Source organism: Culex pipiens, chromosome 3 (genome assembly GCF_016801865.2).
Source record: "Culex pipiens pallens isolate TS chromosome 3, TS_CPP_V2, whole genome shotgun sequence".
NCBI lineage: Eukaryota > Metazoa > Arthropoda > Insecta > Diptera > Culicidae > Culex > Culex pipiens.
In genome coordinates this window covers 65,555,776-65,581,271 of record NC_068939.1, presented here as the reverse complement: position 1 = coordinate 65,581,271, position 25,496 = coordinate 65,555,776, and the positions used below count along the sequence as shown (strand labels likewise).

At 36.3% G+C, this 25,496-nt stretch overlaps 3 protein-coding genes across 3 annotated transcripts in view; 1 reads left to right on the top strand and 2 right to left on the bottom strand.

Annotated features, from left to right (window-relative positions):
* Positions 1 to 3,785: 3,785 nt before the first annotated feature.
* LOC120421640 (cuticle protein 19-like) lies at positions 3,786 to 4,264 on the top strand. Its single transcript, XM_039584871.2, has 2 exons — positions 3,786 to 3,837; positions 3,899 to 4,264. The coding sequence occupies exons 1-2, from the start codon at positions 3,829 to 3,831 to the stop codon at positions 4,208 to 4,210; spliced, it is 321 nt and encodes a 106-aa protein (XP_039440805.1). The 5' UTR covers positions 3,786 to 3,828; the 3' UTR covers positions 4,211 to 4,264.
* Positions 4,265 to 10,513: 6,249 nt separating this feature from the next.
* LOC120421664 (cuticle protein 19-like) lies at positions 10,514 to 10,893 on the bottom strand. The gene is made up of 2 exons (XM_052709899.1): positions 10,885 to 10,893; positions 10,514 to 10,825 (listed from the first exon to the last, which is right to left on the bottom strand). Exons 1-2 carry the CDS (start codon positions 10,891 to 10,893, stop codon positions 10,514 to 10,516), a joined length of 321 nt encoding a protein of 106 aa, XP_052565859.1.
* An 8,747-nt stretch (positions 10,894 to 19,640) lies between these two features.
* LOC120421624 (uncharacterized) overlaps positions 19,641 to 25,496 on the bottom strand; it is a 97,357-nt gene continuing 91,501 nt past the window's right edge. Inside the window, exon 4 of the mRNA XM_039584852.1 lies at positions 19,641 to 20,131. Within this exon, the coding sequence (XP_039440786.1) occupies positions 20,054 to 20,131 (78 nt within the window). The 3' untranslated portion in view covers positions 19,641 to 20,053. The remainder of the gene's footprint in view (positions 20,132 to 25,496) is intronic.

Below are 25,496 nucleotides of genomic sequence, written 5' to 3'. Positions count from 1 at the left end.
ATTATTTGTTTAAAAAATTCACTGACACTAATTTTGAACACGAGCGCATCGAAAGTTGGTACGAAATAATATCTGTGTAACCGAGACATATAATCCACCGGGAAATGACCTCCAAATCAACTTTTTTTTACTTAATTTCTTGACTGCAACAAAAAAAGGAAAAAAAATGATTCAATTCCATTTTAACGTTGCATCATATCAATACCTCAGATGAATGAACGATTTTGGTACTCTTTTGTATTGCGTTGGTGTTCAACTACCTTATAACCCCAATGTCAATGTCTCAGATATTAAGCTGGGGTTATAAATATATTTACATTTCTTTTATTTTTTTTTTTGCATACAATCTTTACAGTTCGTATTTTTTATGTTAATTTCGTTTGTATTTCAATATTTTGAATTTCTTTTTTAAACGACTCAATTACCACTGAGCAATTCTCTCACATTTCGGTCATTCATTTTTTTTGTATTTTTTAATCAGCCTGAAACTTTTTTGGTTCATTCGATATGCCCAAAGAAGCCATTTTGCATCATTAGTTGGTCCATTTAATTTCACATTTGATTTTACATCGAAAATGAAGTTGAAAATTTTTTGAGACCATTTTTTCGATTTAAAAAAAATCTGAATTCATTCAATAATTCATAACTCGGTGAATGATTTTTCGCACAACCTGAAAATTTCTGAAAAGTTGGCATTTGATGTTTCCTAAAACATATTAAAAAGTGTTTTTTTTTTGCAAATCTCGATTTAGTGACAAAAAGTGAAATTAAAAATCACCCAATTTTTTACAATTTATCATTTTTTTTTTCAGTGTTGTCCTTATCCATACCTAAATTTTTTTTAACTTTGCCGTAGACACCAAATCGATCAAAAAATTCAAAATTATGGTCAGCTGTCAAATTTTTATGGAAAATTATATGGACCAACTAATGATGCAAAATGGCTTCTTTGGGCATACCGAAGGCACTAAAAAAGTTTCAGCCTGATTAAAAAATACAAAAATTAAAATTAAAAAAAAATGATCGATTTCGTAGAGGACTGCAGCAGCTCTACTACTAAATTGCTGAGTTTCACTAGCAAGTTTTAACTGTTTTGCCTTCCTCATCTTACTGAGGAAAGGCTATAAAATCACTCGGAAATGAAACTTCTTAATTTGACGTCCTAGAGTCTAGGACCTAGACCTAGACCCACCTTCATGTATACCTATCGACTCAGAATCAAATTCTGAGCAAATGTCTGTGTGTGTGGTGGGATGTTGATCAAAAAATTGTCATTGATTATCTTGACATTGTCTGAACCGATTTTGTCCGTTTTGGCGTCATTCGGTCTGTCTTGAGGTCCCATAAGTCGCTATTAAAAATTATGCAGTTTAGTAAAGTACTTCAAAAGTTATGCTAAAAAAAACGATTTTAACAAAAGTCCGGAAGATTGTAAAAAGGGTGGTTTTTGTTAGAATACATTTTCAGAAAGGTATTTAATAGACCTTTCCAACGCGTCCAAAACATTGAAGATCTGACAATCCTATCAAAAGTTATAAGCACTTAAGTGTTATTTACGCACTTTTTGCATTTTGGATAGCACCCTTTAAATGTGAGGAAGGTGCCAACCACCTAAGGGTGGATTAAGTAACGTTTTTTTTTTTGGCTTACTAACTTTGATAGGGATCAAAAGATTTAAAATAATAAAAGCAAGAAAATCAAAATAAACATGGCCTTTGTTTTTTTCTTCATTTTTTTTAAAACGTGCTAAAACGTTGCACTAATTTCACACTTTTGGTTTATTGACCCACCCAAAACTTCCAATCCCCCAAATTGTTCACTGCCTGCCCTCCAGTCATTTCCAGCCAAAATGCCAACCGGACTACTGACCGGCACATTAAAAGTCATCGCGCAAGTAGCTCGCATCCGAAATGGTAACAAGTTGGTAATGAAAAAAAAGCCGTCCCGCGCCGACTCTTCCATAAGGATGTGAAACTCGACCGCGATAACCCGCGATTGCCCATACATTCTGCGTGAATGAAAGCAAGAAATAATACATAATAACGTAAACACGATCGAGTTGATCGGAACCGCGCTGCTGATGCCCCTTTTCGCCGTCGATGATCTTGACCTTTAAAACCAGTGTGTGGAGATGCGGAATGTGTCCCCCCTTGGTTTTCACCTCCGTAACGAAGGGGGTGAGGGGGTGGCTTCCCACTTCGTCATTGCCATGACGCTACTGCAGGTAGTACTGTGATCAAGATAAAAGACGATTCTCTGGGTAAACAGTGATCTTCTACCACATAGAGGAATACGCTACATTTGGAATCGTAAACAATCAGTTTCCCAGAGAACGAAACAGAAACCATGCTGGGCAAAGTAGATCACCGCCAGAGACTCATTGCGTTGAGGTATTCAGCTGATGTTACTGACTGCTGGCGGCGATGGGGGGTTTCGCTTTCCTTCTTCACTTTTTCTGACGAGTTTTTTTTTTGCGTGATGACGCGATGTGGTTGTTTCTGTTTGTTTCTTCGGGATGACATTTAAGATGGTCTTCAGGTGGGACGTGACGGCCGTGTTCTGGTGACCTTGTTCTTGTTAATACGAAAGCAAAGTAACGAAAGTAGGCAACTTTTTAAGTCTAAGAAGACCTATGGCATAGCGAGAAAAGGTCTTTGCTGACGTCAGGATGACAGGATAAAAATTTTGTTCTGCTTGAAAAATTGTTATGAATTTCCACGAATTCTTAAAACAGTTATTATCATTCGTTTTTGTTATAAAATCGATTTATTTACATTTGAGACCATTCAGTTACTCAGCTCATCATCGATTTTCAGTAGTGCTGCTTAATGTTGGCATAGCTCTCTCCGTGGTGTGGGTGGTGAGCGTGGCCAATGCGCTGGACGTGGGGCTGGAATCCGGTCTTGTGGTCCGAGCTGTAGTCCACCACGCGGTGCGTACCATCGGCCTCATCCAGGGTGTACTGTCCCTTAACGTGATCTCCCTCGCGGGACTCCCACTGGCTCTTGTGGTCATGGGTGTGCGAGTCCTTGACTCCGTACTCGTACTTGTAGCTCGGATGGCTGTGATAATCCTCGTAGGGCATGGCGGCAACAAACGCCAGACAGGCAAACAGGGCGACGATCTGTTGGGAAGCAAATGTTGGAATTAGAAATTCTTGAACATTTAGAGCTAATGGAAACTAACCTTGAACATTGTGGATCACTTGTTTTGGTTTGGCTAGTTTGTGCTGTTAGAACGATGTGAGTTGACTGATGTCGGTTGGTAATTGGGTGTGGTTATTTATACCAATAGAGCACTTCGATTTTCCGGCAGCGATTTTCGTTTTCCATTTTGCTCGCTCAATTTGCAAGAATTTGGTCATGAACTATGGTGCATGTTCTCAAGTGCATGAAGTAGATGAGACATTCAGCAGCATCATCATAATTGAACTTAAATTGTCAATACCGCCAAGGATTAATTGATTATCAAGGTTGAATATGTTTTGCTTCCAAAAGACTCGGTTTAAAAAATAGATTTAAAAATATTGATTAATTGATATTGGATACGTTTTATAGAATTAACTTTGAGCAGAATCTACATTAAGCGGCAATACTGTTAAATTACATTCAATGCAATTGCTACTCCAACTCTCAATTTAACTACCACTCATGCACAGAGGACATGCAGAGTTTCACGAAAGTTTGATCGAATGAACAAAACGGAAAATGAAAATCGATGCCGGAAAATCGAACTGTGCTGTTGGTATAAATAACCACACCCAATTTCCAACCGACATCAGTCAACTCACATCGTTCTAACAGTACAAACCAAAACAAGTGATCCACAATGTTCAAGGTTAGTTCCAATTAGCTCTAAACAATCAAGAATTTCTAATCCCAAGATTTACCCCCAATAGATCGTCGCCCTGTTTGCCTGTCTGGCGTTTGTTGCCGCCATGCCCTACGAGGATTATCACAGCCATCCGAGCTACAAGTACGAGTACGGAGTCAAGGACTCGCACACCCACGACCACAAGAGCCAGTGGGAGAGCCGTGAGGGAGACCACGTTAAGGGACAGTACACCCTGGATGAGGCCGATGGTACGCACCGCGTGGTGGACTACAGCTCGGACCACAAGACCGGATTCCAGCCCCATGTCCAGCGCATTGGCCACGCTCACCACCCACACCACGGAGAGAGCTATGCCAACATTAAGCAGCACTACTGAAAATCGATGATGAGCTGAGTAACTGGATGGTCTCAAATGTAAAATAAAGTGATTTTAAACAGCTGAAAGTTTGAATGTTTTAGAAACGTTGAAGCAAGTTCCCTTTGTGAGGAGGTCAAGGGATAAAGTTGTAGAGTAGACAACAACAGCAAACATGTTATATAGGGGTTTGCATGTAGTCACCACGTTATCAGAAAATCACGAAAACGTTTTTTGAAAACTGATGGTATTGACCAGTTTTTCGATGTTTCAACCTTTGAATGCATCCCTGAGTTTTCGAAAGTGATTTTTTGCAATTCCGTCTTGAAACTTCCTACTTTTCCTGTCATTCTCGCGTGACGAAACAGCCTACTTTTATCTACTAAAAATAACAGAATCGAATAGAAACACATTTCAAAACAAATGCTGAAAAGTACTACTTTTCAGCACTGAAATGGATGCTGAAAAGTTGAACTTTTCAGCACTAGTTTTGAAAAGTAATACTTTTCAACATTTTTTTGATTTAAACGATTTATTGTCAAATTACATGAACATTCGACTTATAATTTCACTCAATGGGTGTTTTTCAGAAATGCAAAAAATGTTGCATGTTGCAAACCTTGATTTTTTCAGCACTTGTCGTATTTATCCAACTCGGTGAACCTCGTTGGATAAATGTACGACACGTGCAGAAATTTTTTTCTTTTTGCAACTTGTTGCATAAACTACTATTTTGCAATTCTGTCGTGAAACTACTTACTTTTCCTGTCATTCTAGAATGACGAAACAGCCTTCTTTTCTGTACCTAAAATAACAGAATCGAATAGAAAAACCCTTCTCATAATAAATGCTGCAAAATTCTAGTTTTGAATGTTGAAAAGTCGATCTTTTCAACACTTGTTTGCAACATTGTTTTGATTTAAACGGCAGATTGATGAAATACACGGACATTTGACTTACAAATCCATTCAAAGTGTTTTTCGGAATTGCAAAAAAAAAAATGAATGGAATTAGTTGCAAAACTTGTTTTTTTTTTTCAGCACTCTTCGTATTTATCTAACTCGGTGATCCTCATTGGATAAATGTACGACTCGTGCTGAAAAAATCGTCTTTTTGCAGCTTGTTGCATAAACTACTACTTTATTTCAAGTTCGGAAAAGTTTGTATAAAAAGCGTCTCGACGTTTCTTAGGGCTGCCTGAATGTATGGATTTTTCTAGCTTAATACTGCCGTTTATAATATAAATATTTTTTCAGAAAAAAACCCTGCATTCTTACAGTTTGCGAGCCCAAAATGAACGCCCAAAGGGTAATTTATGCAATTGCAGAATGCAGAATGCTGAAAAAATAAATTTGAAAGCAAAAGACTTAATTTCAGAGGTGAACTTGAAAAACTGGTAAAAATGGTCAGAATCACCACTTTTGACAATATGGGTATCAAATAAGATGGTTCAATATACTGGACATGGAAATAGTTATTTTAACAGTAGCAACTCAAGAAAAAAAATTTAAGTAAAATAAATTTTAACAACTAGTGCGTCCATCCCGGGAATTCCCGGGACAAAAATGCCAGGATTTTTTTAAAACCGGGAAATCCCGAATCCCGGGATTTTTCATATTTTGTCTCGGGAATTCCCGAAATTGAAAACATATCAAATTTTGGTCTAGAAATTCAGATTTGGTTGTGGAAATTAGTAATCGATAAGCATTTTCAAGCATTAAAATTTGTATTCGAAAAACCAAACTCTGTGGGTTATCGCAGATTTGTTAATAAAATTAAATTCCTCTTGAATAACATATTTCTCGATTTTTGACAGCTGAGCAGTTCTCTACGGAATCGGTCTTTTTTTTTAATTTTAATTTATGTATTTTTTAATCCGGCTGAAACTTTTTTGGTGCCTTCGGTATGCCCAAAGAAGCCATTTTGCATCATTAGTTTGTCCATAAAATTTTCCATACAAATTTGGAAGCTGTCCATACAAAAATTATATGTGAAAATTCAAAATTCTGTATCTTTTGATGGAATTTTCTGATCGATTTGGTGTCTTTGGCAAAGTTGTAGGTATGGATATAGACTACACTGAAAAAAAATGATACACGGTGAAAAATTTGGTGATTTTTTATTTAACTTTTTGTCACTAAAACATGATTTGCAAAAAACACTATTTTTATTTTTATTTTTTTTTTGATATGTTTAAGAGGACATAAAATGCCAACTTTTCAGAAATTTCCAGAATGGGCAAAAAATCTTTGAGCAAGTTATGAATTTTTGAATCAATACTGATTTTTCAAAAAATCGAAATGCTGGTCGCAAAAATTTTTCAACTTCATTTTTCGATGTAAAATCGAATTTGCAATTAAACAAACATTCAATATTACGCCCATTTGAAATGTTAGTCTTGATTTTAAATTTTTGAAAATATTTTTTTCGAAAAGATCGGAAAATTTCACGAATGTTTTATATTTTAACATTGTAAATCGGACCTATAGTTGCTGAGATATCGACATTTGAAAATGGTGGGTTGTTTGGGTGATACTTAGAAAACATCAATTTTCTTGTTTTACCTTTGCATGGCAATATCTCAGCAACTATGGGTCGTATCAACAAAGTCCGAAAAATCAAAATATAGAGAATTTTCTAAGCTTTTCAAAAATATTTTTTTCAAAGGTGGGCAAACATGGGCACCAATTTTAAAAAAATGAAAAACTTCGACTATTTTCAAAAAAGTTGAAAAATTTTTGCGACCAATATTTCGATTTTTTGAAAAAAATCTGTATTGATTTAAAAAATCATAACTCGGTCAAAGATTTTTTGCTCATTCTGGAAATTTCTGAAAAGTTGGAATTTTATGTCCTCTAAAACATATCAAAAAATAAAAAAAAATCAAAAATAGTGTTTTTTTGCAAATCAAGTTTTAGTGACAAAAAGTGAAATTAAAAATCACCAAAATTTTTTTACCGTGTATCATTTTTTTTCAGTGTAGTCCATATCCATACCTACAACTTTGCCGAAGACACCAAATCGATCAGAAAATTCCATCAAAAGATACAGAATTTTGAATTTTCACATATAATTTTTGTATGGACAGCTGCCAAATTTGAATGGAAAATTATATGAAAAAACTAATGATGCAAAATGGCTTCTTTGGGCATACCGAAGGCACCAAAAAAGTTTCAGCCGGATTTAAAAATACAAAAAAAAATCGAATGACCGAAATCTCAGAGAATTGCTCAGCTGAGAAACAGAAAATGACAGTGATTTAAAATCTAATTTTTCAGCTATTGTTTGCCTAAAATATGTTTATTTTTGGATTTGAGTACGCCATCAAATCTGGCCGCCAATTTCACATAACATGGAGCGAATATGGTGGTTTTGAATTAAATTAAATTTCAATATTCAAGGCACCCTAGTGGTCATTCGTCACCACTGCAGCATGAGTTGGTACCCAAGGCCAAGGATAAATGGTTAATTATTTTAACACTGGAACGCCCAACGCATGTCCAACTCACACGGACGCCCAAGCCTCCCAAAAAAGTTGGAACGGTAACTTCAACTCGCTGGTCCTCGGACATAACTCAACCAATCGGGACGATTCTTGTTTCCAGTGATTTGTAAGAATGTATAGATGATCGTAGAATTTGGCAGAACTCGATTCGATTAAATCTGTAATATTTGCGACCGAAAACATCGTTCCATCTTTTTTAAAACGACTGCCTCCGCGGAATTTTTGGCGATTTTGTTTTACACGCGAGAAAAAAGGTGGAATGATGAAAAGTTGAAAAGTCGCAAAAACTGCAAACTTGATCAAAATGAGTTCTGCAAGGCTCTACAGGATCATCTAGACATCCTTACTAATCACTGTAAACAAGAATCGTCCCGATTGGTTGAGTTATGTTGGAGAACTAGCGAGTTGAAGTTGCCGTCCCAAGTATCCGAGAGGCACTAAATAGCGGCATTAAATCAGCATTATATTGGCATTTAATACCAGCAAATAATGCTTGAAAACATTAAATCAGCCCTTTTCCCTTGAGAAATATTTCAAGTGGCGCACAGTGATGCCGATTTAATGCCTCACCGAAAGCTCGAACAAAAAAAACTGCTTTATCGACGTCAAGGCTGGGGGAAAAAAAGGACAGCTAGCTGCTCCACACACTTGGTGGTGGGCCACCTTTGTTTTTTTTTTCTCATGTTGCGTTTCATGTGTGAGTGTGACACTTTGATGTTATTCTTGCATTTTTCTCGTCGATCTCCAGGATGCGCGCCAGCCAACTGATGTATCCTGAAATTAGTGTTTGTTTTGAAAGTTTTAATCGATGTGGTTGATGCATCGAACATTAAGGAAGACTTTCTTTATACTGTTTCGAGTTTCTGGTTCATGAGAAAAACCCGTTGTCATTTTGTTGGACGAAAATTATTGACGAGTCACTCAGCAAATTGCGGCCATCCAGTCAAGTACAGTACAATCAATTACGGAAGGCTTGGGGTTAATAGGGACAAGTAAAGGCTAACGGCTAACGTAAACTGTTTTTCCGAGGAGTGCTTGGTCCACGGTTGGAAAAATTTCACAAAGTGTATCAGACTTCCGGAAAGCAGCTTTTTGCTTGCGAGAAAAGTCATTCAATTTACCAGAGAACTTTTGATAATGTCCTTTGTGCTATGGGCATACGTTTTGAAAAATTTGGCTTAATTACAGGCTGCAGTTTTCCACAAAAAAAAAATAAACAAAAAAACACTTCAGTCAGCGGGAATTGAACCCAGTTCACGCAAAAATAAAACTGTTGCACACTGGGGGAAATGCGCCTTAGCCCGCACGCTTATTGGAACAGTATAACGGGAGAAGGATAAAAGTCAATAAGAGCGTGACTGGCTGAAATGTTTCCCGTATGGATGGTTTACTTTGTTGATAAACATCAGATGCTTTGAAGCACATTTTCAAGGTCGTAAATGGTGATTTAATGCCAGTTGTAATGCTGCAATGTTTTGGTACTTTGAGGCATTCGCAAAGCTTATTTACTACTTCAAAACATTCGAGTGCTGATTTAGTACTGAATAAATACTTCAATTTAGTGCTTGTGGTTACTTGGGGTTCCACCTTTTATAAGTGCTTGGGAGTTGGAATGTTAATAAAAACAATTCATATTTAACGTACAGCATTGCTTTATAAATTATATCATCACTGCAACGAATTTTCTGTTCGATATGTTGTATAACATTATTTTACCTTGATTAAAATCACCCTGTAGACAACAAAATTGTGTTACTTGACATTTGTTTGACAATCTCTACGAGTAGTTCCGTGATTATTAACTAATTGATGAAGACAGTACAGTTCTCCCAGCAGGAGGTAGTTTGCCGTAATAAATCTTTGCTTGCCACTTGAAATCCTGGTGTGAATGTCAAACTTACTTCGCTCACATTTCAATGATTAGAGAAATCTGTTTTGCATTTTCAATAATTATTAGTTTTGCAACCATTTAATAGAAGGTAATTAATTTTTAAAGGTCACAATTCTTACCATCAATTCGAATGTCACTATTTCAATAGAACCATGCCATTAAAAGCACATTACCGAAGGACTTGCATCCCGTATTGTCAATCACATTGCTAAAACAGCTGCGCCGGGGTCAGGTGAACGTCATTCACACCCATCGATCGACCATAAGGTACCGACACCACTTTTACGGTTGTCTCCACCACGGTGCAGTTATCAATCCCACCATCTTGGCGTTGACCGTGCCACAAGTTGGACACAATGTTGCCCCAGCTGACCAAATCAGGGATCGGTTATCGGCTCGGAATCGATTGTTTGTGCGCCCGTGAACTGTGGGGGGTGCCGCGTGAATCGATCATGCTGCAAGGTCTGAGCTTTCCACCTTGCCGCGTGTGTACAGAAAAACTTGGAGAACTAGTTTTTCCTCGACTAAACGGCGAGTAGCTGACAAAATCATAATTGAATTAACACCCATTCTACTCCTTTGGGGGCCGCAGTTGGGTATCGTATCGAGAGAAGGGTGTGTGTTTGGAAACACTTTGAAGTTGTGTACGGTTGATTACTTTATGAGGGTTTATTAGTGCTTAAACGAGCACTTTGTCAGTAGATTGAACAAACAAGATAAGACTTGCAGTGGAAGTGGAGATTGTGTTTTAGATTTTCTTAGATGGGCGGGATATGTTTCAATGTTTCTAAACAATCATATTTTCAGCTGTTAAAATCACTTTTTTATTTTCCACGAATTATTAAAACAGTTAATATCATTCGTTTTTGTTATAAAATCGATTTATCTACTTTTGAGACCATCCAGTTACTCAGCTCATCATCGATTTTCAGTAGTGCTGCTTAATGTTGGCATAGCTCTCTCCGTGGTGCGGGTGGTGAGCGTGGCCAATGCGCTGGACATGGGGCTGGAATCCGGTCTTGTGGTCCGAGCTGTAGTCCACCACGCGGTGCGTACCATCGGCCTCATCCAGGGTGTACTGTCCCTTAACGTGGTCTCCCTCACGGCTCTCCCACTGGCTCTTGTGGTCGTGGGTGTGCGAGTCCTTGACTCCGTACTCGTACTTGTAGCTCGGATGGCTGTGATAATCCTCGTAGGGCATGGCGGCGACAAACGCCAGACAGGCAAACAGGGCGACGATCTGTTGGGGGTAAATCTTAGGATTAGAACTCTTGAATTTTCAGAGCTAATTAGACTTACCTTGAACATTGTGGATCACTTGTTTTGGTTTAACTGGTTTGTGCTGTTAGAACGATGTGAGTTGACTGATGTCGGTTGGTAATTGGGTGTGGTTTTTTATACCAACGAAGTGCTCTACACTTCGATTTTCCGGCATCGATTTTCGTTTTCCACTTGGTTCGTTCAATATGTAAGAGTTCTCTCTTGCATGTTCTCAAGTTCATTGAATGAAATTGAAATTTGGTGTCAAAAATGCCGTGTTATGAATCAAAATTTACTGATATTTCTCAATCATTTTATAACATGTATTTAAAATAACCCGTAAACGGGGTGACTTTGATGGGTTTAAGATGTTTATACAAAATGAAGTGTACAAATTGAATACGTACGGAATGGTATGGAATCATACTGACCGTGGTAGAGAAGTGCTCATAGAGCCTCAAGTGGAACCTTTCATAAAATGTTGAAAAGTTTTCAAAGTTGGTTAACTATAATCAAGAAAATGTTATTGAATAGCATACATAAAATCTTCACAAAGTGTCATAATTTTCTCAATAAACATGATTTTGATTCGGTAAACGGAATGCATTTTCGGATTTTTGAACAATCCTTTTTTGTTACTAGATGGTAGAATTAGTTTGTAAATAATAAATATTATGTTATTCGAAACCTTATTTGAAAAATCTCTAAATTTGTCGACATTTAAAGTTGAACAAATTGCATACAAAATGTGAAAACTTTTGATTCGTGCTTCGAATTCAGTTTGAAATGCAACATGACTCAATAATTTCATGAACATAACTAGTTTTAATGAATTTCAGACAAATTCTGGCTTTTGAACAATTTTACCTAAAATTTATATGTATTTTGTTTATTAATATTAACATTTAACATTGAAGAATAAAGATTACTTAATATAAACATTGATTTTTTTCTTAAAAACTATATCAGCCTTAGCGATGGTGCATTCAACATAAAAATAAAATATGAACACATAAAACCTGAAAAACTATGTTGTCACCCTGAAATTCATAATTAGAATTTTCAAAGCAACAATTTTTTAAACACTTTTTTCAAAAACAGAGCATGGACTTTGTGTGTACCCCAGTAAATGTTTTAAAAATTATAATCTTGAGAAAACCCTTACCTGTTGGAAAATATTCCAAAACAAATTGAAATACTATCAAAGTAACCCCGATTTACGGTACTACAGACACAAAGGACACAGATTGGTCGATGGAAAATAAATCAGCACTGGCAACGTATGTTTTTCGCGGTTTGAAGAAAGTCTTATTTTCTGGGCACCCTAATCCTGACTATGTTCAGATTTGAAGGCAAAAATAAGTAACTGCCAATTTGGAGCCAAATCCGTAGAGGTTGAAAGGTCCTTATTGATCGTAAATGTTTGTATGGGAAATATCGCTAAAATGTTTGAAAAAAATTCTCTACGAAATCAGCCGATTTCATCCATTTTTTTGCTCAATCTTGGCAAAGTTGTAAGTATTGTAGAGGGCTGTTCAGAAAAAATTAAAACATGGAAACAAAATGTCGAATGAAAATTTACTTATTTTTGGGTCATTCTCCGCCAACTCACACAGCAGTTACCCCGACCCCTCTTCGATTTGCGTAAAACTTTGCTCTAAAGGGTTATTTTGATTCCTGATTACAAATCCGAGGTCCAATTTTTGATATTTCTTGACGGTAGGGTGGTACGACCTCTTTCATTTTTCTGGTTTTTTACTAAGACACGTTTTTCAGTGATTTGTAGCTTGCAACCGTGAAATTTGGTGTCAAAGGAACTTTTGTGTTAAATTAGACGCTCGAAAAAACGTATTTTTCATCAAAAAACGATATTTAATCCACCTTTAGGTGGTTGGTGCCTTCCTCACTTTCATAAAGTCAATACATTCAGTAAAAATAGCAACATTCCCTTAACATGTTTAACAAATCAATTTTATTACTGATTTCTTTTGATAGGGTTCGCAGACCTTCAATTTTTCTGGCTCATCGGCAAGGTTTGATAAAAAAACCTATTCAGCGAAAGTTCACATGGAAGATTCAGACAATATTTTTATCACAATATCTTAGGTCCGGCCTCCAGAAAGTATATAAATAACACTTAAGTACCAATAACTTTTGATATGGTAGTCAGATCCTTGATGTTTTAGGCTCATTTGAAAGGTCTTTCGATTATCTAACTAACGATGGGTCGCATGATGGACCCGGACATAAATTTTACTGAAATATCTGAGATCCGGCCTCCAAAAAGTGTATAAATAACACTTAAGTGCTAATAACTTTTGATAGGGTTGTTAGATCTTCAATGTTTTGGACTCATTGGAAAGGTCTTTTTAATACCATTCTGAAAATGTATAACATGATAGGGTTTCTTGCAAAAACCACCCTTTTTACAATCTTCCGGACATACGCCAAAATCGTTTTTTTAGCATAACTTTTGAAGTACATAACTAAACTTGCTGATTTTAAATAGAGACCTATGGGACCCCAAGACGAATCGAATGAGACTAATACGGTCAAAATCCGTTCATCCAGTCCGGAGATAATCGAGTGACAATTTTTTTATCCACCCACCTACACACATCCACACAGACATTTGCTCAGAACATGATTCTGAGTCGATATGTATACGTGAAGGTGGGTCTACGAGGTCGAATTAAGAAGTTCATTTTTTGAGTGATTTTATAGCCTTTCCTCAGTAAGGTGAGGAAGGCAAAAGGTAAAAAAAAGAGTTTTAAAATCGCTGCCATTTCCCGTTACTCAACTGTCAAAAATCGTGAGACATGTCATTTTACGAGAAATTCAATGCACTTTTTTAATCTAAAATAACCCAGAAGGGTCATTTTTTCATTTAGAACAAAAATTTTCATTTTAAAATTACGTGTTTTTTCTAACTTTGCAGGGTTACATTTTAGAGTGTAACAATGTTCTACAAAGTTGTAGAATAGTCAAAAACAAAAATTTCGATGTATAGACATAAGAAGTTTGCAGGTATTCTTCACAAGTTATTAGAATTTTACAAAAAAGTTTTTTGAAAAAGTTATGATTTTGACCATTTTTGACCAGTTTTTCGAATTTTTAACTCCTAAAACTCAATCGTGTGCGTTTGGAAGTATTTTTTTCCGGAAATTGCAGCTGATTTTGAGTAGCGAGTTGTGGCGCTATAACCACGGCAAATAGTGTCCAGGGCATTTGTGGAAATACAATGTCCCATCCCCGAGGGTCCCGGAGCACCAAAACTTCTTAGCATGGTGCTCCCAACGATTTATTGCTTAAACAAACAGGAACGTGAGCGGGGGATCCCCACGTTTCTTCCTCCCCTGTAGATTCAGAATTGTGTTGTTGTTTGAACATTCGTGCTCAAACTCAACCCACTTCAACGAATCATCTTTGCGGTAAACTTTACGCAGTTGGCCTGGCCGCTTTAACTTTTGTGATGTTTCAAAGCAATTTATTGCATTGGGGCACTGCAATTGTTAATAATGACAAGAGGATGCTAGGCGTTAATCAACCTAAGGCATTTTCCAGGATGCCCTCGAAAGACTGGCTGCGATAGGGTTAGTTAGATTAGATTAGATTAGAAATTGCAGCTGATTTTGCATAAGAATGGTCATTGGACGATTGTTGAGACTCGACAAGAATCAGATGTTAAAAAAAAATGTGGTGAGTGAGTGTACCCGGTTTGTTTTATTTTTTTTATTTTCGAAAAATCGCCACACACAAGCAGTGCGTCACAAGCGTCTAATTTTACACAAAAGTCCCTTTGACACCAAATTTCTATCTCTTCACGGTTGCGAGCTACAAATCACTGAAAAACGTGTCTTAGTAAAAAACCAGAAAAATGATTCATGATCAGGGACCAAAATTATCCCTAAGAGCAAGAGTTTTACGAAAATCGAAGAAGGGTCGGGGCATCTTTTTCCGATTTCGTGTGAGTTGGTGGAGAATTACTCTTTTCAAAAACCAAATTTTTCATTACTGATATTTTTTTGATTTTCGAGACTTTTCGAATATATTTCAGGGAACCAAAACCCGCAACATTTGGGGCATAGAGAAGTATGGACAATCATTTTGGCGTCGAGTTATGAACGTTTGAAAAAAAGTGATTTTTGTAAAAAAAAATTAATTTGAATTTGAAATCAAAGATTACTCACAGATTTCAGATAATGTACCTTAGTCATCGTAAGTTTGATTTTAGTGAAATATTTGCAGTTTTTCGATTTTAGAAAATAATGACCTTGACCATCTCTGAAAACATTTTTTTTTAAGTTCGAAAAAATTTGCTAAAAAATTGCCTAAGAGACCTTTGATTGCAGGAAAGTTGTAGTTTTCTAAGTCTAACTAGAGCGTCCAATTTCCCGGGGTTACTAAATTCCCGGGAAACGGGAAATTTTCAACAAATTTCCCGGGAAATCCCGGTAATTCCCGGGAAATTTTCAATTTAACGAAAATTATTCTCATCCTGTTTCTGATCAATCTTTTGCAATAAAATTGTATAGAACAGCAACTATAATGGTCAAAATGAGTGTGAGGATCAATAAATGGCTTGACTACTTGTAAAAAATCATGCAACTTTGAGAAAATATATAATTTTTCTAATTTTAATGCCGTCTTTCTTTTTTTTCAAATTAAAATTTAAAATTGCTTTTGAAATTTTTAACTTATCTCAGAACAAGTATTTTCAACTTTTGAATAAAAATTTAATCTTTGAATTAACCTTAAAAATCTTTTTAACTTGAAACACTATTTCATGAAATCACAACTCAAAGTATACCAATATTTGGAGCGTATTTTTGAAATATAGTTGCATTCTTTGGGTAAATTAGGTATGTTACGAAGCGACCCTATTTCAATCGGTTGAGTTGTTGATTGCCTCTTTCAGTACGTCAATATCGCCATTTGCCCGCCATCTTGGATTTAAAAAATCTAATTCACATCATCTTTGGTGTCATATTCAAGCTAACAATAAAAAAATAAAAAAAACGATTTTTTTTCCTTGATTCCATTATCCGAAGTGAAATTTTTCGAGGCCTTCGTAAAATAAAGTCTGGACTGTACAAAAACCCAATTTCATCCCACCAGGGGTAATATAGATCCTTTCTTACTAAAGAATATAACTTCTTTCAATTCATAACATCGACTTTGTTTATTTATAACGTCTGCACAAAAGAAAGTGACATGATACAAAAAATCTTATTATGAAAGCAAGGTATTATTGATGATGTGTTTCCCAAAAGAAATTGAAAAAGCAATCTTCACCAAAAAATATTTTTAGCGCGATTTTAGGAGCACACGGGAAACAAATTGCTTGTAGCCGGATGAATATCCTATGTCACAAAAGTTTTTGCATAAACATTGGCCAGTTAAAGAAAAACAGACAGGGCAAAAGAAACCGAAAAGCTACGATATCTTACATGTTGTAGGAAACATCGGTAGACAAGCTACTACAAACGAGTATATCTCGAGCCATAAAATATATGCGCCAGCATTCTCGCGCCAGTATTCGAAGCTCACTTTGATAACTTGGCGACGAAGCGTCGAAAATCGATGCAGTGTGATTTTTTTAGCGATTTTTTCGATTAAAATTCATGCTGAATCGTCATATTTACGAAGATAAAGTAAAATCTGTACCTTTCTTTAGTAAGAATGGCAAACAGTAAATAGTAAACAATAAATGATCGGGATTGCCGATAGATGTCAAATTTGTTTCAGATGCTCACTCATGGTCTGTACTGTGAATGTAGAAAGAAATTTCGGATAAAATTAGAAACGAAAAATGTTGGCGAAGGTCACCAGGTGGGCTTTTACCTATTTTTAGGGATTTTTTTTTCTTAAGGTAGGTTAATGAAACGGCTCTAACTCCAGAACCATACTATGAATCTGGATGTAAATTTGGGAGGTTGTAGAGCTCGAAAAATGCAATTTTTGAGACAAATAAAAGATATGAAAATGAAAAAAAATTACCATATTTTCATTTGGAAACTGTGTAATTCGTTGGAAAATCTTATAAAATCCGAAAACAGATGGATATTTCGAAATTTGAGCGGCAACTCGCCCAGGTTCAGCACACTAGATTTCATCTGCATTCAGAAGAATCAAAATTGGATTCAAAAAAATTGGAGCCGAGAACGACGCGACACAAAATTTAGCAAAATTTTACCACACACGAACATCACTCGATCTCCACGGAATATATTTTCTCAAAATTCGAGGGTTGGAGATAGATGAGTTCTGTTAAGATGAATCAATAGAGCGTCAAAAATCGATGCAGTGTGGTTTTTTTTAGCGATTTTTCCGATTACAATTCATGCTGGATCGTCATATTTACGAACATGAAAATGATGTCCAGCCATAGAGTAAAACCTATACCTTTCTTTAGTAAGAAAGGACACGCAAAACAACCAATGCGAATTCTTTGAACATCGGTATCGAAATTTTGAGCATCGAATGGTCATAAACGATTCGACGCTCAAAGCGGGCCCCGGCGATGGCCCTATATGAGCTACCGAACAACATTGGCAATATGGCGTCGTTTGTTTACAAACATGGGATTGTTTGTGGACGAACCGAAAAAATTTCTTTTTATAAAAAAATCTATAACCATTGTGCAATAACATTAAGTCTTACAAAACAGACAAAATTTCGTTTAATTCTAGACCAGAATTTGTTTTATTATTATTTTTCAATTCAACCTCTTTTATCGAGATTCTGATCAAGAATGCACATCAAATCATCGTACCTTTAGTGTATCTTTAATTTTCACATCTATTCGCTGTAGATTCGTGTTTGAATTTTGAAATTTAGCATAAATTAAAATAAGTTGCAAAATTCCCAACATCAGCCATGTGCAACAATTTCCACATCACCCGTGCGGGAAACCGATAATGGGGTAATTCATGCGTTCCAAACTGTCAAAATTCCAAAACGTCATTGCCAATCTTCGGTTCGCTGCTTTTGTTCGTGTTTGAAGTTTCGGGCCGAGACTCTGGACCATCCGATGTTCAACTTGCTTTGGATCGAATTTGACAGTTCATTGATAGTGTGCGTGTCGCCACGAGAAGCTTTTTGCAGTTTATTCTATTCAACGCTGGCAGCGCCACCGTACATTGTCGCTGCTGGGCAGTACCGCTTTTCGCCACTAGATGGCTCTGTTCAAAGTTCTTGTCGCTAGATGGCTCAGTTCAATGAATATTTTACGTAAAAAATAAACTGTTTGAGAGAATATTAATCAAAACATTATTTTTTGTTGCTTCAACTTTAAAATTATACTTAATCAACATGTTTTCATTGAAAACATTACATTAATTTAGTTTAATTTTCATGTTAAAGCAATACAAATTTATGTTTTGATCAATATTCCCTACAAAAGGAAATAATCAATAAGACTATAGTCATATATGACTCTTGGAATAAGTTTTTTGTTTGTGCAACTACATAGCTTAATGTTTCATGTTTTATTCCTTTTTAAAATTATCCTTGATTGCTTTTATAAGATTTGTAATTCCCGAGATATCTCAGTTTGAAACTGAAAATCAGGATTCCAGCTTTTTTTTATTGTACCAGTACCATGGTTGACAAATTTGATGGTTAAATATTACTCTTATTTGATTTTATTTTACAATAATGTATGTGGAATTGGTAAACAACACATAAAGAGATGTAAATTAAAACATTTTTAGAAATAATATTACACAATTTTCAAATACAAAGTCTGTCATTATTTTGAGCAGTATTTTATTTAATTTTATTACATTTAAATGTTTCAAATTAATGGTATGACTGTTCTAATAAATCTTTCATAAATCATCACAGACCTCCTAGAGGACACTTCCCACATCAAGCACTTACACGGAATCGTGACACCCAGGTTCAGCAATTACATAGTACATCTCCAACCAACGCAGATCATGACTCGTGTTTGCTCGATGTCCTCAAGCTGGACGGAGGAGGAAGAAGATGTGACAAACAAGAAGAAGCCCTCTAAAAGCTCCCATTATTATTGCCATGCCGAGCAGTCGCAATTTAAAGCAAATTAATTAACGGCCTCCCATTCTAAACTCATTACCTGTATGGTCTGATTGGCGTTCAAGTTGTTGCGAGGAGGGAAGGGAGAAGGGGGTGGAGGGAATGGGATGTGTCCTCGGATTTAGAGCAAGCGAATGTGTCGTCTCGCGGTTCAAGTCAATCATCTTCTGTAATTATGATTCGATACGGTTGTGGAACGGTTGAAGAACGCGAGACGTTCTCCGTACAAAGATTTCACCGAATCGTTGAAAAGGTGTCGTACCTTCATTTGCTAGCTAGGGAGGATGTGGAGTAGAGTAGGAGGGGACAAGTCGCATTTGAATGGCAAATTAGACGATATTTTTTAATCATGGTTTAATTTATTCACTGCGAAACGATCATTAAATGCAACGTCGTCGGTGAGGGTGAATCTAATGAGCACAGACCTTAAATCAAAAGTGTAGTTGAACTTGAAAAAAAAATAGATTAAAGAATCGATCATCGTTCTTTGCGCGAATAGGATTGTCCACTCTAAGTCCAATTTGATGTGATTTTTTTTGACGAACAAAAAAAATGCCTTTCTAGCAAAAATTGTGTTAAATCTTTAATTTAAAATTGCAATATCTTGGGAATAACAGGTTACTAATACACATTCATCACATACATAAGAAAAATATACTTTTATTCGAAACTTCAGAGAATTACGCCAAAAAAATAAGCTAGTGGTTTTTCGGATATAACAAAAAGGTAGAATATAATTTATTGATTTCATTTATTTACAGTTGTTTTTTGTTAACCTAATTTACACTGGTTCGGCACTTTCCTACCACATTTCACTCGTTGTCTGATCCACTGTCATTTTTCATCGTTCTTCTTTCACTGTATATATTCTGAAAAATCTTAAACGTCTAATAAATGGATTCAGTTTTTCAAAGTTTCGTCATTTTTTCCTCAAAACACTTTCTGTTGAAATTCCCATTTTTCCTCTTCAACACACAAAACATGGTTTAAATTTTGCATTCGAGATTCACTTGTTTGATTTTCATTTCGTCACATTTTGTCCACTGTCTTCCTCTTCCACTTACACCACATCCTCCTCCTATAAATGCTACTGTCCATGAAGCTGGTTTGATAACCCCCCTCTTGATGGTGGGTCTCTGCGTCCAATTTATGCGGTCTTGGTCGGCAACGCCGTTTTGGGCGCCACACTGGACAAGATGTATTGCTGCTTCGCTCCATCAAAGTACTGTAACGAGAATAAAAGAAGAAGGAAAAATCAGTCTGTAGAAAAGCAACAAAAGTAATTTAAAATTATATGTGGTTCAATTAAACGGCGGGTGAGAAGAACGCTTTAACCTCGAAGCAATTAACCAGGTTCGTCGTAATTAACCCTTGATTGGAGGGTTAATTGTTTGGCACGTTTTTGTTGTTAACCTTTTAATTAGGTTGAACATATTAAGTCTAAAACAAAAAAAACGCATATCTTCCCAAACCCAGAATTGATGGTAATAGACGTTTCTATTCCCAATTTTCGAATAAGATGTTGCCCCAACTGTCAATTTAAATGCATACAGAGAACATAACGAGTGGTGCCCATAAAAATTCAAACCAAAGTAGCGAACAAAATGGAAAGCGCAATTTGGAGTCGGAAAATCGGAAAACATGAGGTATAAATAACTGACGATCATTTTCAATCGACATCAGTCAACCCACATCCTTCTAATAGAACAAACCAATCCAACACAAGTCATTCAAAATGTTCAAGGTAAGTTGAATAAAATTTTAAACCTATACGACGTCTAACTTTAATATAATTTTAAAAAGGTCATCGCCCTGGTTGCCTGTCTTGCCGTCGCCGTCTTGGCCTACGAGGACTACAACAGCCATCCGAGCTACAAGTACGAGTACGGAGTTAAGGACTCGCACACCCACGACCACAAGAGCCAGTGGGAGTCCCGTGAGGGAGACCACGTTAAGGGACAGTACACCGTGGATGAAACTGATGGAACCCACCGCGTTGTGGACTACAGCTCGGACCACAAGACCGGATTCCAGCCCCATGTCCAGCGAGTTGGTCATGCCCATCATCCTCATGGCGAGAGCTACTCCAACATCAAGCAGCACTACTAGGAAGATAGAGTTTATAGAAGCAAATGCCATTGAATAAAACTTTTGTTGAATTCTATTCATGTGAATCCATTGACGAAGAAATTATTTTTCTTTTTCGATTCGTCCTTCTCTCCATATAAAGGTGGTATTAGACTATGGCTAACAAACTCGCACTTTTTTGTGTTTGACAGTTTGTCAAACCCGCAAACTTATTTGAGGCAATCTTGCAAGCAAAGCCAAATGTACACACTAAATCAGGAGCGCGTTGCTCGGTAATTTTTTTACCGAAATCGCACAGTAAAACTTGATTTTTACCAAGCAACCGGTAAACAAAAATCATTTTACTGAAGAAATGTAGAGTATTTTACTGTAATCGGTATAAAATACCGTACCTCGGTTGTTTTTTTACCGAAATTCCTCAGTAAACTGAATTTTCCGGTAATTCATTTAAGCTCGGTAAAAAAATACCGGTAACCCGATAAAACTTGATATGTTTACAACGCACTCGGTAAAATTTAACCGAGTACTCAGTGAAATTTATTTTGACATTTCGTTGCCATTAACCGCCATTGTACAGCGAAATCTTCGACGCTTCGGTTGCTGGCGTGGTTTTTGATCGGATTTTAAAGTATAATTAAAGTGATTTTGAAGTGAAAGTGAATAGTAGCGCAATATTTTAAGTGATTTTGATCATGAATTACAGCTTGTGTTTTTTACTGTTCCAAAGTAATAAATAGCGAAAATAAAAGTGAGCAAGCAACTCACCATTGTTGATACATCTGAAAATGTTGATTTTATAGCGGAAAACGGCAAAAGTGATGAGAATTGGTCGATCGGCTTAGAGTGATTAAAATGGGTATATTTCCCCTATAAAGCAGAAAAATTATTAAATAATTGTATCTTCTTCCCAAGTGTCCTGTTTTCAATATCGTCGCTTTTGTGCTATTTTGTGACACGTCGGATGTAATCAGTTAGGATATGTCACCAGATAGCACCCAAGAGACGATATCTTTAAATCTGTAAAATACTGAAAACACGGTAAACAATCATGAATTATAACTGAGAGTTCGGTAAATATTACCGAGTCTTCAGTACAATTCCCCAGTTTCTGTCAAAATAACTTTAACTGAATACTCGGTAAATTTTACCGAGCTGTCGGCAATTCTTACAGAGTCTTCGGTACAATTTCCAAGCTTCTGTCAAAATAACATTAACTGAATGCTCGGTAAATTTTACCGAGCTGTCGGTAAATTTTACAGTGTGTTCGGCAAATCGTCCCTTCCATGTTCAAGATATGTTTTACTGAGTACTCATTAAAAAATAGTTTTACCGAGCTGACTACCGAGCGCTCGGCTGTTGAGATTTAGGTAAAAAATTTACCGAGTACTGTAAAAAATTCTTATGGGCTATCTACAATCACTTAGCTTAGAACATCTAAGTAAAGTAGTTACCTAGGAAAGTACGCAACTTACGGCCGTCATCCACAATCAACTTAGAAATTTTGCTGGGCTGATATACGTTGCTATGCAGTTGTTTGTTTACCTTTGATATTGAAACGTCAACTTACCGTAGATTTTGAAATTTTTCAAACCATACGTCAGTTTCTAATTTGATTACTTTTCCATTGTAGAAGCTCGGCTTCATTTCCATTGATTCAAATTCTTAAGCTAAGTGAAATTTTCTAAGCTAAGTGATTGTAGATAGGCCATTAGTGTGTATGCAAGCTGACGTTTCTGCAAACAAATGCAGACAAACAAACAAAGCAAGCACACCGCCAAACTGTTTAAAATGTTGTTCGTTTGCGAGTTTGTTTGTCTGTTTGTCATACTTTAATACAGGCCTGCCCAACGTCCGGCTCGCGGGCCGGATCCGGCCCGTGAAGCCATTTCATCCGGCCCGCGACGACTTTTAAAAATAGTTCTATGACCGGCCCCTAACGCTGATCATGAAATATTAAATAAAAAAATTGAGTGTCTAAATAAACTTGAGATCATTTTTGCGATAAAATGTTGTGAATTCAACTATTATTTTGATTTGGCTTTGTAATTTTGAAATATTTTTTCTTTCGAATGCATCATGTCATTTCTTTATTGAAAGTTTCAGAATCAACCAATAAACTGTAAAATGGCGCAAGATAACGAAATTACCCATTTCGTAAAAATGTTAAATGAAAAATAAACTTGTATCGCTGTCTAAAAATGCACAAAAGACATTTAATTTAAAATTTTACAATTTGTACCATGTTTACTGCAAATTGAAGCTTTTCTTTTTTGAGGAACTTGATTAAAATTGATTTTTTCAATAAGTGAGTAAGCAAAACAAAGTATTTTTTTAGTAAAACTTTGCAGTGATAAAGTTTTGTTTGAAAAAGCTTACAGACAGCAATTTAGTCATACTGAAAATAAAGATTGCTGCAAAAAATTCTAGAATTTTTCAAAAAGTCCAAAATAAGTAAAGAAATCAGCGAGCAAAAATATATTTTTTCATAAGCAATTACACAAACAATTTTAAACAAAAAAAAATCAAATAAACATATTTTTGACATTTATCTTTGTTTATCTTATTAAAATCAAGGTAATGTTTAGTTTATTTATTGATAGGACACATTAAAAAACATTTAAAAAAAACACTAGACATGAAAGAACCTTAAATTTAAAAAAAGTTTACATTTTCAACTTTTAGCAAACTTTTGATCCGGCCCGCCACTGGTTCAGAAAAGTCAGATCTGGCCCGCAGGGCAAAAAGGTTGGGCACCCCTGCTCTAATACGTCCTTAAGCCTACCTCTGGTGACAACCTTGGCTTAAAGAACGAAAACTAAATCATTGAAAAGCTTTACGTGGTAGCAGGTTTTGTTCGATTCAAAGAAAAAGATTCCAATGATTTTTTTTTTTCAAAATGAATTATTAAAGGTCACATGCTTCTTGAAAATTTCGTCAGTAATCGTTCGTTAAATGATTTGATTTTGAATTAAAAAATTCAGCGTTGCTATTATCGCGCTCTCGCGAGAAAAATTTCTCTCTTGAGTTCTCGCCGCGAGTCTCGAGCTACCGAGAGAAGCTAACCGAGCCAGAATTGCCCGTTCGCGAGAAGCAAACGTGTTAGAAACGAACAAAAAAATCAACACAGCGATTGAAGTTACACCTCTATACCATCGCCTGGTTCGTATTCATAAGCCTTATAATCAAATTGCTAGCTTGGGACGAACGGCTAGCACGAGGTGCTCGCTAGCGCTCGCGGCGAGAGCAAGAACGTGAACGAAAATGCGAGCGCGAGTGAAAAGAGAAGAGTACTTCATTTTTTTCCCTCGCTCGCGAGCGAGAAATGCTTTTTTACTTTTTGCTCGAATTCTAACACCGAAAAAATACTTTAAAAAACTCATTCAATGAAGTCAAAGATGTGTTTATGTTTAAAAAAATGCAAAAAAACTCACAAAAATGGATAAAAATAACAGACGTTTCACGCCTTAATAAATCCTTTATAAATATGAAAAAACCCTATTTAAATTCTACCCTTTCAACTGCTCATGGATGAAATACAGTAGACTCTCTCTGTGTTGATATTAAATGAACCATCGAGAGTGGCAGGTATCAAACTGGTGCCAAGGTCTTTTGGTTGTCCATAGTCATATCCCTGAATAATGTATGATTTATTTCTTAGAACATTATTAAGTAAGAAATGATTTAATGGTGCGAATCAGTTATATTTCCTAGAAAACAGAACATTTTTATTTGTTTCCAATCAACTTCTTACTAGAAGTTTAAAACAAACGATAACTCAACAACTCTGCTGTCGACACTAATTTGCAAGAAAGTAATCGGTAAAAATTAGATTCCGGATAACATATCCAATTTGTAAATTCAAGAGACAACTTTTTTTTTAAAACTAGCTCAGAAAATAGATTAAAAGAAACCAACGAAGCAAATAACAATTGATTTTCAGAATAAACAAGATTTATTCAACGGCATTTGTGTCTTTAAACATTATTATCCTAATAGTGCTGCTTAATGTTGGAATAGCTCTCGCCATGAGGATGATGGGCATGACCAACTCGCTGGACATGGGGCTGGAATCCGGTCTTGTGGTCCGAGCTGTAGTCCACCACGCGGTGGGTTCCATCGGCCTCATCCACGGTGTACTGTCCCTTAACGTGGTCTCCCTCACGGGACTCCCACTGGCTCTTGTGGTCGTGGGTGTGCGAGTCCTTAACTCCGTACTCGTACTTGTAGCTCGGATGGCTGTTGAAGTCCTCGTAGGCCAGGACGGCGACGGCCAGACAGGCAACCAGGGCGATGACCTGTTGAATTTGATTTGATAGTTAGTGGTCACACATATTTTTGTTTTGAATAACTTACCTTGAACATTTTGGATCACTTGTGTTGGGATTGGTTTGTTCTGTAAGAATGATGTGAGTTGACTGATGTTGGTTGAAAACGGTTCTCAGTTTTTTATACCGTTAGCTTTCCGATTTTCCGACTCTGAGTTTGCTTTCCACTCTGTTCGT